Genomic DNA, 14401 nt, shown 5'->3' on the forward strand with positions numbered 1-14401 from the left:
ATAAAAAAATGGGTCATTTGACTATCATTTGTGAGTCCTTACATGCCGCATATATGACTGTCTTTAAAGGGACACGTGAACTCTTTTTGTGGATCTTTGTACTCTCGTCGGTGTGTCGTGGGACCCAAAAGAGGGTGAACGTGTCTCTTTAATGAGTCATTTGTGTAACAAGTAAGGACTCACATAAAAGAGTAACAACGTAGTCTTTCTTTTTTCTCACAGTGCAGGCAGAAGCTTGCCTTTTATTGAAGTCGTAACGTCATACGTCGCGTTTCCATTCAGATCACGTGACTTAGCGCTGCTGAGGTGCAAATAGACTCTCCCATTCGGAACTGTTGTAAATAACCAGACGCCCTCCGTGTGAGTCGGCGTATACGCGATGCCATCCTAGCAATGTTCAAGCTTGCTTCGCAGGCAGCGACGCGTCTTCGTTATTTTAGAGCTCCACTTGGATTTAGTGCGCACGAGTGCAGTGTGTGGCAGAGGCTAGGTGAGGAGGAGTCACTCATGAGCGAGGAGGGGCACAGTGGAGGCCGTGATTTGTAGCAGCGCGGACACACGGGTTTGTGGGCGGAGCACGATCGACAGAGCGGAAGTCAAGGACAATGCGAGGACGCATAGGTGCTAGGCACCGATCTTGTAACAGCCTATCGCAATTTCACACTCCTCACCTTAACGCCCTGTTTGCCATCGACTTAACATCGACTTATCTTAACCATAGCTTAACTTAATCATCGACTTAACCGAGACTTTCGAATATGCATTCCATAAGGCGTAACACTACGTAAGCAAGACCAAGAGTAGTTTACGATGGGGCCTGTAAGAGTGTCCGAGCTACACCGTGACAGATATCTATGAATGCGCTGAAGAACATCGTCACTCTCCGATAGCTTGATGTACATGCTGATAAACCCTTCGATAACTTAACACAGCGAAAAAATGACTGGTTCTACGGACGCGGCAAAGCTACATTTCTAGAACTCGAAGAAATGAAGATGGGAGTAGAAGAATGTGATCTTCATCTGAGAAATAAAAAAAGAGTGCGTAACACCAAAGTCTCGAACGCTGAGCATTTAAAGCGCGAAAATTTTCCTTGATAAAAATAAGCTTTGTCCTTGCGAACTGCGCACCAAACTTGGGCTGTACCTTTGCAGAACTGTATACAATGAGAGTATAGGTAAAAATAGCCCGTTAATTTTGAACGTGTCAAGACGGACTCGACACTCGCGCGGACCAAGCCCACGTGCAAAATGACCTGCTACGTGACGGCTCGTTACATATGATGCGTTATTTCTAAGCATCTAATTTGCGTGTTCATTACGGCTTACGGAAAATAAAGCTTTAGTCGATCGCTCTGTCACTGCCTTTTCTTTATTCCCAAATTCTTTAAAGACAACCATGTCCAAATGAAGAGCCGGGTTTTTTTGTTTTTTACGTCAGCAACCTGACTTCACTGGGTCCGCACCTATGAGAGGCAGTGCGTCTGAAGTGACGGCAATTTTTTTGCGCAAATGAGCAGCATGAAGACGACCAATGAGAGCAGAATGATGACGCCTGCGAGCAGAAAGAAAAACACACCATATCCACGGAGTGAATGATGATGAGTGGGCGAAGCTGCGGAGGTTCATCGGTAAACCGTGAATCTTCCGTGAATTCTGCCCAGTACATCATACCCGACGTGAGATCGGGCGCGTTTATACTAAAGGTTCGATGAGTTATGACGACTTGCAGCTCTCTTTAATTTTACATGTACGCTGTGAATTTTAATTGTTTAGAAAACCATTGCTTTAGAAAACATCTGGCGTCTTTCGTTAAGCAGCTGGCGTCTTTTCGTTTTGCTTTAGAAACATCTGGCGTTCTTTCGTTTTGCTTTTACAAAACATCTGGCGTCTTTCGTTGGTTTATTTCATCAATCAACGGCGTTTTGAACAAAATGTTTATTGTTTAATCACGCACAGGAGAAATCTCACCAGGCACTACCTTGGAGGTAAACAATGGCTGCTAATGGGAATGAGAGACAGAAGAAGTCGGCTTTTAGCTAACACTTACACTTCTACTTCTACTAACGTTTCCTACTGGAACATGCCAATGGCTGCTAATGGGGAATGAGAGACAGAAGAATTCGGCTTTTAGTTAACGCGCACGCTGCGAATTTTTTATTGTTCAACAACGCACAGAAAAAATCTCCCACCGGCACCACCTTGGAGGTCAAAGCGTAAGACTGGTTACGCACTACGACTACTACTACGAGGGACGAACGGGTGCCGCTATAAGGAGCTTCGCCCCTAAAAAACGGTGTTGCGCCTTCGCAGGCACGGTGCTGTTGGACTTCACCCGGGGTCGCGTTCGGAGGCATAACGTCCCTTGGTGAACTCCGATCAGAGACTGCAGCCTTTTTCAGTTGACCACGTCGGCTGTTTTCTTGGCAGTTCCCGTTTGATGCCGTTCTTTTTCGAAGAAACCGTTGGTCGAGGTGATTGCACGGCAGATGTCCTTCCTACACGCTTACTTTTTACAACTGTGGCAGTTAAGAACGCGTGAGCGCTAAAGTGCCTTCACATAAACGCTACACCTTGTAACCATTGTACTTCTTATAGAAAAGTTGTGCCAAAATAACGCTACAGTTCGAAATTCCTTTCGTAGATGACAACAAATCACTTATGAAACGATGAAGTAAGCCCTGAATTGGTCAGGTTTAGTATGACTTTCTACTAGCTTTGGCAAAATACCATAGTACGTAGGGATTCCTTGTAGTGAGTCGACCTCTTCGGAATTTACATTCAGAGGCAAAATATTGTGTACTCTGAGACAGGAAATAACTCGACTGCGTTCGCTAAAACATACGTTGGTTCTTTAGTATAAACTCTAAGGTGAGCTCTATAGGTTTAAAAAGAAGTGTAAATACTATCCATCAAGCAGCTGAATTCCCTTCACCGAAAAAGCTACGCCGTGAGCATCATTTTATATACCGATCCTGTATACACAAATTCGAATGATATGCCCATAGCGTAACGGTGAGTTCATTGCTACAGCGTCTAATGACATTGTTAACTTATGATGTTTGCATTCTATACTGCCACATTTGGAAAGCAGAACACTGAAATTGAGCTGGCTTTTGAAAATGTACATATTCAGCACTTGCAGGTGACTGAAGTCAAGTAACTCAGCCAATAAGAGTAACTCAGCCAATTCAAACATTCAAGTCGCAGACAGTAACGGCTTAAGTTCTGCTTTACTCTGTACATCAGTGCGCATAAACAGTGACCACTTCCGATAGCAGGCAAGAAAGAAAACAAGAACAACACGTTCCACTAAAGTCGAAAAGAACATCACAAGCACTACACAAAACAGCATGCCAACGTTATGAACGAGCAACACGGTTGCACTATAGACAGACAATGCATTGCAACGAAAGAGACATCGCGCGTCCGTTATCTATACACGAACGACACAACCGCCGCCATCACCACCACCACCACCAAGGGTGCGGCAGAGACCCGCAACCATGAACATGCAGGGGTCGGGGTGTAACCCCGAGCACCCGGCGCACCTATAATGGAGACAGCATCGGACGTCGGAGGCATGGTCTCGGCGAGCTGGAGCATGAATACCGTCATGGACAGCAGTATGGTTACACCTGCGCGCGTCACCGGAGAGCGACAATCATGGGAGCTGTTAGAGGCCACCGGCTGAGATGCGTGCTTACCGGACACGTCAACGCTCAACCGCAGTGGCTGCTGCACGCCTCAATTACCGAACGTCTCAATCACGGTATGCCGCCATTACTTAACTCGGGGACGTCTTATCTTGGTAGTGGGGTGAAGGCACGCGGAGGCGAGGCTTCCGCGCATTCGTGTTGCTCCGCAAGTAGTACGGCAGCTTGCGACTGATTTCGGTTTTGCTCGCCCGCACCATTAACGCGCTTAGACAAACATATGCACGAGAAATGTGGCTGGGAGAGAGAAATTTGGATTCTTCAGTTTACATTTCAGTGTCATACTACGAGCATATTTTTCGAGTATATTTTTCTGAAAACTAGACGGCGAGTTTGCGGCCGCACGCTGCATGACCCACATACGTCCCGGACGCCATGATTACTTTGAAAAACAGGCGTGCAGAAAACTTGGTGCTGTTTAAGAAACGGAAAGAAAAAGAAGGAATTCTTTGAAAGAGAAGAATAACCGAATTTTATGTGCACCTTCCCGTAAATGGTTGAGTCTCATAATAAATAAAGCAGTATTTATTTCAGCCATTGAGAAAGTTATCAACAAATTTAGATACTATTTCTTGGCGCACTAGCAGGCATGCGTTTCGTTTCTGTAGCTTCCACAGTAATGCCAAGAAAAGTTGTCCCCGAGTACAGTCCAACCGTTTCAACGCCATCGTCAGGAGCGAGCCCGTTTTACACTGCCGCCGACGTGCATTGAACCAGCACTATGCTCTGGATAAACATGACACAGTTCTTGAAACTCACACACAGTTGCATCACAGTCGAGTCCAAACTTGTTGATATCTGGTCATTCATTTTGCCTAAACTAATTCTGTCTAGGGTACTTGGCGTCCTTTGAGTCAAATCCTATAGAATATGTATGAGACACTAGCTTTCGAGCTACATCTGTACTTGAGACGTTCGGACACGACAGAGCTAAGCGGCACATGAAAGAAAATTCAAACGCGACAGAGGATATTTACAGAATGTAGACGCACAGTGGGACACTTGAATTGCTCAGCACAACTTTCGAAGCAAAAAGAAAGCATCATAGGTCAAAATATTCTGGTAAAGCACTATACACTTAAAAAACATGTACTTCATAGTAGAGCTGAACACATTTTTTTAAGTATTGCACTTATAGAGTGGTCATATTGAACCCCTTCGAACCTTAAGTTCCTTCGAGACCATACCTCATTTTCTTTAGGACGAATTAAAGCGCGAACATTACCGATGTGAATGTTTACATTGCGCTTCAGTTTTCTTAAGGTTATGCACTACCTCGCCCCATATCAAGTTCTTTTTAAACTACAGTTTCACAAACAAATTAATCAGTCATTGGTTCCTTATAGTTTCACATATTTGTAATATCGCGACTATGATGAATAAACAAAAATAAATAAATAACTTCTAAGACTCCACAGAATGTCTCGTAAACCATTGTCGGCTTTTGTGTTGGTCTCATATTATGTGCACAGAGAAGAGTGTTTTCGTCATCATGAAGGACCTTCATGACAACGTTAGTACTAGCCCTTATAGAATACCTTTTGTTGTATTCACAGTTGAATTCCTTTGTACCAGCAAAAAAGCCGAGAACTGCTGTCGCTGACCACGTCTGGATACAATGATCGACCTTCCACGACAATTTCATCATTCCTTCTTCACATTCGACGCCAATGGCACCTTTTACACTTTTACGCAGGACGCAAACTCCCTGCGACCCTTATTCAATGAACGTTTGTTGTTCTATTTGATTTTATTAAAGTTTCCATGCTTGTCGTAATTATTTTCCTAAACGGCTTTTTATTCTTCCTTTGAGTTTCCCAACCACTTCTTTCTCCAAGGAGGCGGAATGAACACGCCTTTATGTCTTTCGCGGTAGATTCTAACAGTACTTGACGCGTTGATTTCTTTGATTTATTGCTGAGTTGATTGACTGATTGATAGATTTTCTGGATAAATGAAGAGACTGAATGACTGAGTTAGTGATCTTAAGGTTACAAACAGACACCTGGTCCGTGACTTGCAGCTTTTCGTCCAGTCTGAAACGCCCGAGGACAGCCACTTGAATGAACACGGCGCTGTACACATTCAAACGGCCACCTCTCTCGAATGCCACTCCTCGCGATTTTCGTAAAGATGAATAGCGGTTCTGAAAACATCAAGGCCTGTCTAAACAAAAGAGCTCCGATGTAATATAGCGAGCAAGGAACTGTCGCCTGCGCAGCTTAACACAACGCCCTTTTTTCCGAGTTGCGACGAACCAATGCACAAGCTGCTTTGATTGTTTTATTTGTTTATATTTTGCTAGCAGTGTTGACTCATCCATTTCTTTTGCCGGCATTACTGTTCCTTAAAACCTCTTCTAATTTGGGTAATGCAGAGACTGAGGACCGACGCTTTCATTCTTTCCTGCACAGGTTTTACCGGTGAATAGAAACAAAAGAGCGCGCGCGAGAAAGAAAGTGAAAAGTAAGAACAAGCACTTTCATTTTAGATTAAAGCGAGGTTCGCGACTGCACGAATATGTCGCCATGTCGCAACGCTCAAGGCAACTCAGACAGACAGCTGGCATTTAATATTTCGGCGCGAAAGACAAAAGGTTTTGACAACGACACAACCGTGATCAAGCGACAAGTGAACGACAGCGTGAAGCATTAAAGAGAATAATGATTGTCATTAGCGTCTTATATATTTTTTAAACAAGCACAAGTTCGTTGCTTCGGCCCCCTGCAGTCCTCTCTGCCACAGCAATGCAGTTAATTGACAACACTGTACCTGCACTTTCCATCTGAGAAGTGATAGAAGAAACACGAAGGGCATTACGGATGATGAGAGACGGGCGAAGAGGGAGTAGGAAAGCAGGTTATGAAGCTTACCTGTTCCATCTAGAGTTTAACATAGTGCTAAATGGTTCGGACTCAGTTCATTTTATTTAATGCCTAAATCTAAAGTACATACATACTGTATAGGACAGACAGCGCGACCTTTATGGCGTAAAGGTCGCTGAGCGAGATAGGACGCTATATACGTTAACGTTAAGCACCAATGTACTATCGCGCTCAGTATGAGCTACATCACGCGAGCACGTGGCTGAGCGCTATGCAAGGTTGTACAGTGGTGCCGATCATGGCACATTTTCGAGTTATCGGGAGAGAGTTTGGCTGCTCGTGCGAGCGCTCATTGCCCCCACTTGCTTGCTATCACCCTCGAAGTTATCATTTTCGAAGCTGATATCACCACAGGGCAAAACGAGGGCGAGGATAAAATTGGCCGCGTATCTGCGTGCTTCGCTGCAAATGTCGTCTAAAGACGATAGAAGAGGCGCTGTGTGAGATATGGACGCCATCTGGCAATACGTCGGGAAACATGAGTGCTGTGTTGCGGGCTGGTAGTCCCGGCGCAGCGCAGGCGAAGACCGGCGGTGACCAACGCGACCGGCGGGGACGCCAGCCAGCCCGAACACGCGGTTTGGCGCGAAGCGCTGAAGCAGAAGAAACGTCCGCACTCAACGAGTACTCTCCACACACTCTTTTATGTACACGTCGCCTGGGTAAAGCAGGAATGCCAGAGCGGCGCCCCATGGCATTCGCACAGTGCAATACAGAACCGAAACCGAAACACAACAATGAGCTCGTGCAGAGGGCACGGAGGAAGGCAAGTTTCAGAGCAGTCGCATTTTCAGCGCAGCTTAAGAAACTAGGGCCTTTAGAATTACGTATGAATGCATTTTCTATTAAAGGAACACACCACCTAATACTTACCTAGTGATGTTGCGCCTCAGGTATGCGTAATATTTACTTTCTGATCGACAACGTTCACAAGTATGAACAGCCGTACCAGTTCAAGCTGGGTGGGCGGTAAGCAAGTGGTTCAACTTTGGCCGGGTAGGCTGAATCGAGTGACGTGCCGACAAACAGAAAGACGGACCGAAATTTCTCCGTTTAAGTATCCCAAGAAATACTATCGTTTTTAAAAGCAAGTGGGGGCGATGCGCGCTCGCACGAGCAGCCAGGCGTTCGGGTTCTCAGAGTACACGTTATCCGTCTAAACCGATTCAGTGTTTCACTTTTGTGACCCTTTAAGAACGGAACAAAGTTCAAGCCCGGCCCGACCCGAGCCCGCCAGTTGAAACCCGGGTCCGGCCCTAAGCCCGGAGCTTCCGGCCCGGGCCCGCCGTGAAAACTACTTTACCCGGCCCGGCCCGGCCCACGGGCCAGGCCGGGCCCGGGTTTTCGGGTAGGCCCGAGCCCTTGCAGTGCTCTAGTGCACAGTGTTGCCTTGTTGATTCCCCGTTGCATCCTCCTTTCTCGAATCGCACAAGAAACACTGAAAACACGGAAAACATTTCACGCCGGTCGGTAACTGTCCTCTCTCCTAGGCTGTTTCACTCTGCTGGAATCCGTGAGTGTAGGCCAGGCGAGATGGCGGTCTTTGTGGTCTGGTGGATCGTCGGCAGAAATCGTCAGTGTTCGGTGAGCCTGATGTGCCGGCTGGCCGTCGGTTCTGCGTAGCCTGCGGAGGTTCTGGCCCCTGCGGCATGGCTCCACTTGTAGATGAATCGGAGGTGTCGTCGCTGTCGTCGGCGTTGTAATGGGAGAATCGACAGAACGCTTCCGGCGTTTTGCGGAGGTGTTGTCTATTTCGACGGAAAACCCGGCCGTCTTCTGTCAGAACGGTGTACGACCTTGGCGCCACAAGATCTTGGACTTGTGCTTTTATTTCCCATCTACCATCATTCAGAACGCGGACGACGTCTCCCTTCTGTAATAGAGCAAGTGATCTTCTAGGGGTCTTTACTTGCACATGTTTTCGCACGGGCCTTGGGGGTGACACTGAGAAATATGGAAGCAGCGTTCTGAGACTACATCCTATCAGCAGCTCTGCTGGCGACCAGCCATCCTCAAGAGGGCACACCCTGTAGTTCAGAAGGCCCAAATAGAAATCCTCTTTACTCCTTTCCGTCTTGTTCAGAATCCGCTTGACCACTTGAACGCCCTTCTCGGCGAGTCCATTGGATCTGGGAAAATGCGGACTTGAAATTGTACGCTTGAAGCGATATCGAGCCGCAAAATCTTTAAACTCTTTTGACGCGAACTGACGGCCGCCATCACTACAAACTTCTAATGGTAACCCGTGCCTTGCAAAGATCTGACGTAGTTTCTAAATGACAGCTGTTGCTGAGGCCTCCTTTAGCTGTTCGACTTCAGGAAAATTAGAGTAGGCGTCATAGATAACCAAGAAATTCTTTCCAGCATGCTGAAAAAGATCTGCACCAACTCTAGCCTTCGGCAAGTCAGGGACGGTGCGCTCAAGAAAGGGCTCGTCAGGTTGCCGATAAGCAAACTTCTTGTAGACGTCACACCTGTCAATAAAATGGGCAATATCTGCTGTCATTCCTGGCCAATACATCAACTTACGGGCCCTCGATTTGCATTTCCCTAACCCGAGATTACCTTGGTGCACTCGTCTCAGCATCTCCGTTCACATGTTTGCAGGTACCCCTACTTTGGTTCCCTTTAGCTTATTCCGTTGACCACAGTAAGTTCTGCTGTTAAGAACTTTATCTCATCATCTACTGGGATTGACGACTGCAAGCTCGAAATGATATCTTGCAGCGTTTCATCACTGGCCGTTGCTGCCTGCAGACGGGAGAGGGCGGCTGGACTCACACTTGAAGTAAGGACGCCCACAGCATGGACTTTAACATCTGTTGTGCCCTTGCCTTGGTGTTCCTGCGCTGGGATCCTTGACAAGGTGTCAGCAACAACCAATTTGCTGCCTGGAACATACTGCCAATCAAATTCACATTTCAGCAGCCAAAGAAATAGGCGCTGCAGACGCGGTGGCACGTCACCTATTTCTTTCTTTGAAATCGCCAACAATGGGCTGTGGTCAGTTGCGATAACAATATGTCTTCCAGTGACATAATCGTTAAACTTTTCACAGCCGAATGTTATGCCTAATGCCTCTTTTTCTATTTGAGCATACCTTCGCTCGGTTTCTGTAAGTGCTCGCGACGCGTATCCGACGGGACGCCAATCGCGTCCGTGTTGTTGGAAAAGGACCGCTCCGAGCGCAAACGCAGACGCGTCTGTCGACAGTTTCGTGGGAAGCTCGGAATTAAAAACAGCCAGGACTGGCACTTTCGTCAGCATCATTTTGAGTTGCTCCCAGTCACGCTCTTGAACCTGCGTGCATTCGAAAACTGTATCGTTCCTTATTAGGCTGCGCAAAGCCTCAGTGTGGAGAACATTATCGTCTCGCCTGTACCGAGGAACATGCATCCCCAGCGAAATGTAGGCAGGTGAGAGCGCGAGCTCTGGCCCTTCTCCGCGACGTTGAGGGTCTCCAAGGGGGTGGCTGCTTCGTAGACACGGCACAATATGACGGCAACAGTGGCAGGTTTACGGTAGTTGCTATTAACCACCAGGGGGTTACCATTAATGCGGCGTCGGTATACGCCCAAACTGCTAATGCAGCCGAGCAGGTTGCCATCGCCATGGCTCTCCTCAATGAAAATCACGAAAATATATATAGTGATTCTAGGGCGGCCATTCGCGCTTTCACTGTTGGTGCTGTGTGTAAAGAGGCCAAAGCAATACTCGGTGAGAGGTCAACTACACTCTAAGAAAAAAAAGAGTATGCGTGACTCTTTTCGGAGAGTTCTGACTTGCCACGTATAGGACTCTCTTTAAATAGTCACGGTGACTCTCTTGGTGGGTCAGGGTCGGCTCGCTCTAGGAGAGTCCCCTGACCCTCTAGGAAGAGTGGAAAGACTCTCATCCGAAGGCTCACGTTACCACTTATAGGGAGTCGGACGACTCTTGCCGGTAACACTCCTACGGGGGTCAAGAGACCCACACCGAAGCGTCAAGCGACTCCACAAGTATTTTAAGCTACTCATTGGACCCTTGCTCTACTTTTGCGCGACTACTGTTGAAAATAGTGGAGTATTTATTTTAAGCAAGTCCAATAATACTTGCCGTTCTGCCCAGCGACTGCAAAAAAAGAATAGTTCAGTTTTAGCATCATTTTAATAGAACTCGTCAAAACAACATATATTTTCTAGCAAAGTTATATAGAAAGCGCGTAAAGATGGTCTTTGATTTCCAATTAAGAAGTTTGGGTATTCCTCATTTACATGCTTCTATGAGTATAGCCAACTAAAATGTGTGACTGGTGTGCATAGTGCCATATAGTGCAAAATTAACTGCAGAAATAGGAATCATGTTTCAATCTTTATTCCTTATGATTAAGAATAAATAAAAAAAAAATGGTGACGGCTGGAGGCATCGGACTTGTGGCTTGCTAGGTTGTCGCTCCCGTTCAGCGTGAGCACCATGAAAAACGGTATCTGAAAAGCAGAACGTGATATTATGATGAGAAAATGAAATTGCAGTGAAGGCTAGCGAAACCTACAAAATAAGTGGTTCACATAGACAAAATGAAAGCTCACAACAAAACAACAAATGCAAACACGTATGGTAAGGAGCCAAGTTTTTTGCCGTTATCGTGTAAAACACAACTTGCAAATAGTACCTTTTGTAACACGTCACTTGGCGACAAACTTGTAGCACAAGATGATGTGAGCCTCTTTTAAACAACAAACGAAATTGGTTTAGGCTCCTTTGCGTGGGTGCCACTCACCTCTTTTCCGACGTCGTCTTGTCCAACCAAAAGAAATGTACGTAGGACCGACTGCCTCGTTGACACGGCGAACGCCGCTGTTGATTTTCCCATCACGAGCGGTGACGCGCCAGACCAACGGGGCACCTTCGTTTCCCCGTGTGGCTGTGAACTGGAGTGAAGAGGCGGCAGAAGTGATTCGGGATTCTGGGAATAACCAAAACACACACATTATTTGTATTTAAAATCACCCTTTGTTCAACACACCGTTATTGTACACACATCTGCCACGAGTGTTTCGTTCAAATTTCGCAACGAAAACAAATTTTCACGTAAAAGGCAGCGGGAACCTCGTGTCGCAATACGCACTGGCTATACACGAATGAAAGCACTTCTTTTCTGAGAAATCGCTTCAAACTTTGGTTTCAGAATAAACACGATTTTGCGCCGGCTTATCCCGACACCCAAGCACATCCTCCGGCAGTCAGGGGCACGCCGTGAGGGGTTACTGACCGCATGTTTTACAAACGTAACCCATACTGCGGCCTGCCGCGTGGAGCGGATACTGCGTCGCGCGCCTAGTACACCTGGCTGCCGCCGCGGCGCCACCAGTGGGGGAGCCTCTGGGGAGACCGAAAGCGAGAGCGCCGGAATTATTGCGGCGGATCGTGGCTTGACAGCGCAGCTGCTATGCACTTGTTAGTTTTTAAAGGGTTACAATAAACTTGCTATAGCCTTAACTATATTGGTAATCATCCTACCGAATGTGCGCCGGCGATGCTTCAACCTAAATATAGCAAGTGTTAGTTTTATCTGAAGTGGTTGCTCGTGCGATTTTTCCCGTCATGTTTTCTCTCTTTTGTTGCCGTTGCGCTGTTCACCTTCGATAATGTATGTTTGTGCTAAGTTATTTTATCAAAAGGAGAGTCGCTCATTGACGGGTGCGGTTGTATTTCCGGAATGACTGTTGCTCGCACCTTAGAAACAAAAGCATTGTGAACATCAGGGGGGTCATAATTGCTTTATTGCACGTGCGTGAAAAAAGGATCGCTGTGTTATTGGAATCACAAGCGCAGCGCTTTCCTGGCCAGAGGTTTTTGCGCCAAGCGTACGAGACGCTCAACAGACATATTAACATTTCCTGCCCATTTGGCAAGAAGCGTTCGTAAAAGCTTTCTGATGAAAACTTTGCAGACTTCCATGGCGTGGTCGTCCGCCCCGCAAGTCCACTTTCAGGACTTCCATGGTCATAGAGAACAGCTGGTCACCTTTCAGACATCTCGTGAAAAAATATCCGACAGGAATAATATATGATGTTGACAAGCCTCTTATTACAAAACATAATAATCGGTTTGCCACTGGGGGTACCGCTGTTGAGTGCTCTTCTTCACCACGGTCAACGAAACCAAAAAGTTTGTCGACTTGTCGGTCGTATATGACCCTCTGCTGTATGGCCATCTCGGCAACGATCAGGGAGCAGAACGCTTCTTGCTCTACAGTGAGACCATTGAATTCGATGCACAGCAGCTCCTTTATCAACGAAGTGACGCCGATTCCACCTGTTAAATGGCCTGCATATGTCTGGAGCGTTGAGCGACAAGGGAGCTGAAAGATATTTCTGGACCTTGCATGCTCATAACTTTTGTTGAAGCATGCCTTCCAAATTACACATTCCCTTAGAGTGACGTCACTGTAGTGGGGCTTCTTCGTCGAGAAACTGCGGACATGGTTTCTAACGAACTCGGCAGTCTTGTCACATTGCGCAGCACCATTCAGCACCTTCATAAAACAGGCAATGTCCATGTTATTTTCATAAAACTGCGCGCGCTCCTTAGCCTCATCCACTTTTTCTTGAAGGGCCTGCAGTGCTCCTTTCATACGAGCGATCTTCGCTTGGAAGCAGCGCGTTTTTTTTAGCTTCTTCAGTCAGTTTAACAAGGTCGAATGTAGTTTGGCATGATGCATCTGAAAATGATGCCATTTCCACACACGTTTCATTCCCTAGTTCAGAGTTGTTGGGCGTCGTGGCTTCAGTGCTGTCACTTGACGAGCCGTTTTGGCTAATGACAAAACGGCTATTTTGAAGCAGCATTGCCCGTGCACTCGGCACGCGACTGCGCATTATCGGCTTCTATTTCGGAGCGTGGCCGCTTCCTCCTCGGAGCAGGCGTGCTCCTCGTGCTCATGTAGCTTGGATAACCGGGAAACACTGTCGGCACAGCCGTTGGCAAAAGTGTCCTCAAATTCTCGGTCTTCTTGTAGTCCTGCTCCGTAAAATGCAAGGCGCACACCAGGGACCTCTCATCAGGCTGCCATACTGTTCCCTTCCCGCCGGGTCCTTCACGGGAAATGTTTTGCAGCCATGCTGCCCTGCGTTCTGCGTTACTGGGAAACTCGTGGTAGCGTATTTGCGGGTCCTTCGATGAATTCGTGGAACACAACGGCACACAACAGTTACGCAGCATTTTGCCTAACGTATAAAATATCACACATGCGCAAACTGTCTTGAGTGACACTCAGTGCGAGCGATTCATGTGGAGAAAAACAACCACTACCTCGACCTACCCGCTGAACGCGCGCTCCTTCCCGCCTTCGCGTCGCGTGGAGCCCTCCCCCTCCCCTACTACTGGCGCCCTCCTAGCGAAATGCGGCGACAACTGTCAACTCCGCTTCCCCGCTCTCGCCCATTGCCTGCGACGCGACGCGGCAGGCCGCACCGTGTGTTTTTCATCGAGCGGCCGTGCTCAGATAAACACATGCGAGTACGCGGGCCCGAACGACACCCAGCGCGTGCGGACGCCGTCTACGTCGAGATCAGACATGTCACATGCTAGAATTAGCACACATAACTCCCACAATCACGTACACTCACTTGATTCTGTTATAGCGTCATCGCAGATGTTGGCAAACCATGAAAACAGCGAACAGTAACGAAGGAAAAAAGTGCACGGCGGCGGGCGCAACGGGCGCCGTCGAAAGTCTCTAGCATTTTCGCCTTACCGGCGAGGCGTGTTCAACTTGAATGACTACCGAGTACGTTTTGCAAGCCACCGTACTATATCT

General features: G+C 47.3%; 1 protein-coding gene across 1 annotated transcript in view; it reads right to left on the minus strand.

Moving 5' to 3' along the window:
* Nucleotides 1–14401, minus strand: part of LOC119386555 (neuronal acetylcholine receptor subunit alpha-7) — a 124683-nt gene that overhangs the window by 13394 nt on the left and 96888 nt on the right. The window contains exon 7 of the mRNA XM_037653836.1: nt 3551–3637. Within this exon, the coding sequence (XP_037509764.1) occupies nt 3551–3637 (87 nt within the window). The remainder of the gene's footprint in view (nt 1–3550; nt 3638–14401) is intronic.

The sequence above is a fragment of the Rhipicephalus sanguineus genome, chromosome 3 (assembly GCF_013339695.2).
Source record: "Rhipicephalus sanguineus isolate Rsan-2018 chromosome 3, BIME_Rsan_1.4, whole genome shotgun sequence".
NCBI classification, from domain to species: domain Eukaryota; kingdom Metazoa; phylum Arthropoda; class Arachnida; order Ixodida; family Ixodidae; genus Rhipicephalus; species Rhipicephalus sanguineus.